Source organism: Muntiacus reevesi, chromosome 16 (genome assembly GCF_963930625.1).
Source record: "Muntiacus reevesi chromosome 16, mMunRee1.1, whole genome shotgun sequence".
Lineage (NCBI taxonomy): Eukaryota > Metazoa > Chordata > Mammalia > Artiodactyla > Cervidae > Muntiacus > Muntiacus reevesi.
Genome location: NC_089264.1, coordinates 27,516,778 through 27,518,751, shown reverse-complemented (window position 1 = coordinate 27,518,751; position 1,974 = coordinate 27,516,778). Strand labels below are relative to the sequence as shown.

The window sequence follows — 1,974 nt, the reverse complement described above, 5'->3', positions numbered from 1 at the left end:
TCCTACTCCATGAAAGTATTTTATTTTTTTTAAGTTAAGCCACAAATGATTTACACCTTTATTTTACTTTAAAATAAGTATGATGTATTGTGGAATAGGATTCAATATTCATATATACTTAGATATTTTTACAAAGACTTTAAAGAGATGTTAGTAAGAAGGTCGCTGGTTTAACCTATCAGAACTCTTGTGTGCCTTAGAGATTATATTTCCTCTCTTCCATTTAATACCATGTTCAAGAAGCATGGCGTTAGCGTTTAGCAGGGAAAAGAGACTCAGAGTATGATGTAGCGATGGCGTTAACAGGAAGCAGAGAGTAGTTCAGCCAAGTCTTCCAGGAAGAGAAACCACGTGTATTCCTAACTTTACGGTTGGAAGGCACCGTAAATCAGTTGATGCAGGCTGCGGCCACGCGCAGCGCGACTTCGCCTCTGCGGCCGGCGAGCGGTCATTGCGGCGCCGCGTGCGTGCGACGTGCGCTCAGCGGGCGAGGGGCTCGGCGGGAGACGCGCAAACGCCCTGACCGAGCTCCATGAAGAAGATGCTGACCGCGGCGGTCTCTCGCGTGCTGTCTGGCGTCACCCAGAAGCCAGCTAGCAGAGTGCTTGCGGCCTCCTGTAAATATTCAAACAATGCTACCTTTGAGATGAAGAAATGTGATCTTTATCGGTTGGAAGAGGGCCCGCCTGTCACCACCGTGCTCACCCGGGAGGATGGACTCAGATACTACAAGATGATGCAGACGGTTCGTCGAATGGAACTGAAGGCAGATCAGTTGTATAAACAGAAATTTATTCGTGGTTTCTGTCACTTGTGTGATGGTCAGGAGGCTTGTTGTGTGGGTCTTGAGGCTGGGATAAACCCCACGGATCACGTCATTACGTCCTATCGGGCTCACGGCTTCAGTTATACGCGGGGACTTACTGTCCGATCAATTCTGGCAGAGCTGACAGGACGAAGAGGTGGTTGTGCTAAAGGAAAGGGAGGGTCCATGCACATGTATGCCAAGAACTTCTATGGGGGCAATGGCATTGTCGGTGCTCAGGGACCGCTGGGAGCCGGCGTTGCTCTGGCCTGTAAGTACAAGGGGAACAACGAGGTGTGCTTGACTCTGTATGGCGATGGCGCTGCTAATCAGGGCCAGATATCTGAAGCTTACAATATGGCGGCTTTGTGGCACTTACCTTGCGTTTTCATCTGTGAGAATAACCGCTATGGAATGGGAACATCTGTGGAGAGAGCTGCAGCCAACACTGATTACTACAAGAGAGGCAATTTTATCCCTGGTCTAAGAGTAGATGGAATGGATATTCTATGTGTTCGGGAGGCAACTAAGTTTGCAGCTGACTATTGTAGATCTGGAAAGGGGCCCATACTGATGGAGCTGCTGACATACCGTTATCATGGACACAGTATGAGTGATCCTGGAATCAGTTACCGTACACGAGAAGAAATTCAGAGCGTAAGAAGTAAGAGTGATCCCATTATGCTTCTCAAAGATAAAATGGTAAACAACAAGCTTGCCAGTGTTGAAGAATTGAAGGAAATTGATGTTGAAGTGAGGAAAGAAATTGATGATGCAGCTCAATTTGCTATGACTGATCCGGAACCCCCTTTGGAAGAATTAGGCCATCACATCTATAGCAGTAATCCACCTTTTGATATTCGTGGTGCAAATCAGTGGATCAAGTTTCAGTCAATCAGTTAAAAGGAGAATATATTCCTGGCAACTTTAAGAAGCTATGTACCCAATTTTGTTGAGGAATAAACCCATAAAACAAAAGTCTTTTAAACTTTTATTAAAGGGATTTGAGATAATTAAGATCTTGTAGAAAGAGATTAAAAGAGATCATAGAAGGATAGACACTTGACTAAAAATGATATTGCATTCAATTGTATTGCACTAAAAGATACTATTTAGTTAATCATTCAGTATTATTAAAAGATAAACTGAGGCACATTAAATTTTTCGAG

The 1,974-nt window shown here is 44.4% G+C and overlaps 1 protein-coding gene across 2 annotated transcripts; it reads left to right on the top strand.

Moving 5' to 3' along the window:
• Nucleotides 1–532: 532 nt before the first annotated feature.
• PDHA2 (pyruvate dehydrogenase E1 subunit alpha 2) lies at nucleotides 533–1,708 on the top strand. 2 transcript variants are annotated; one of them, XM_065907568.1, is made up of 2 exons: nucleotides 533–1,063; nucleotides 1,139–1,708. In XM_065907568.1, exons 1-2 carry the CDS (start codon nucleotides 533–535, stop codon nucleotides 1,706–1,708), a joined length of 1,101 nt encoding a protein of 366 aa, XP_065763640.1. The 2 variants fall into 2 exon arrangements, with proteins under 2 accessions (XP_065763640.1, XP_065763639.1); XM_065907567.1 differs by having other exon boundaries at nucleotides 533–1,708.
• The last annotated feature ends 266 nt before the right edge of the window (nucleotides 1,709–1,974 follow it).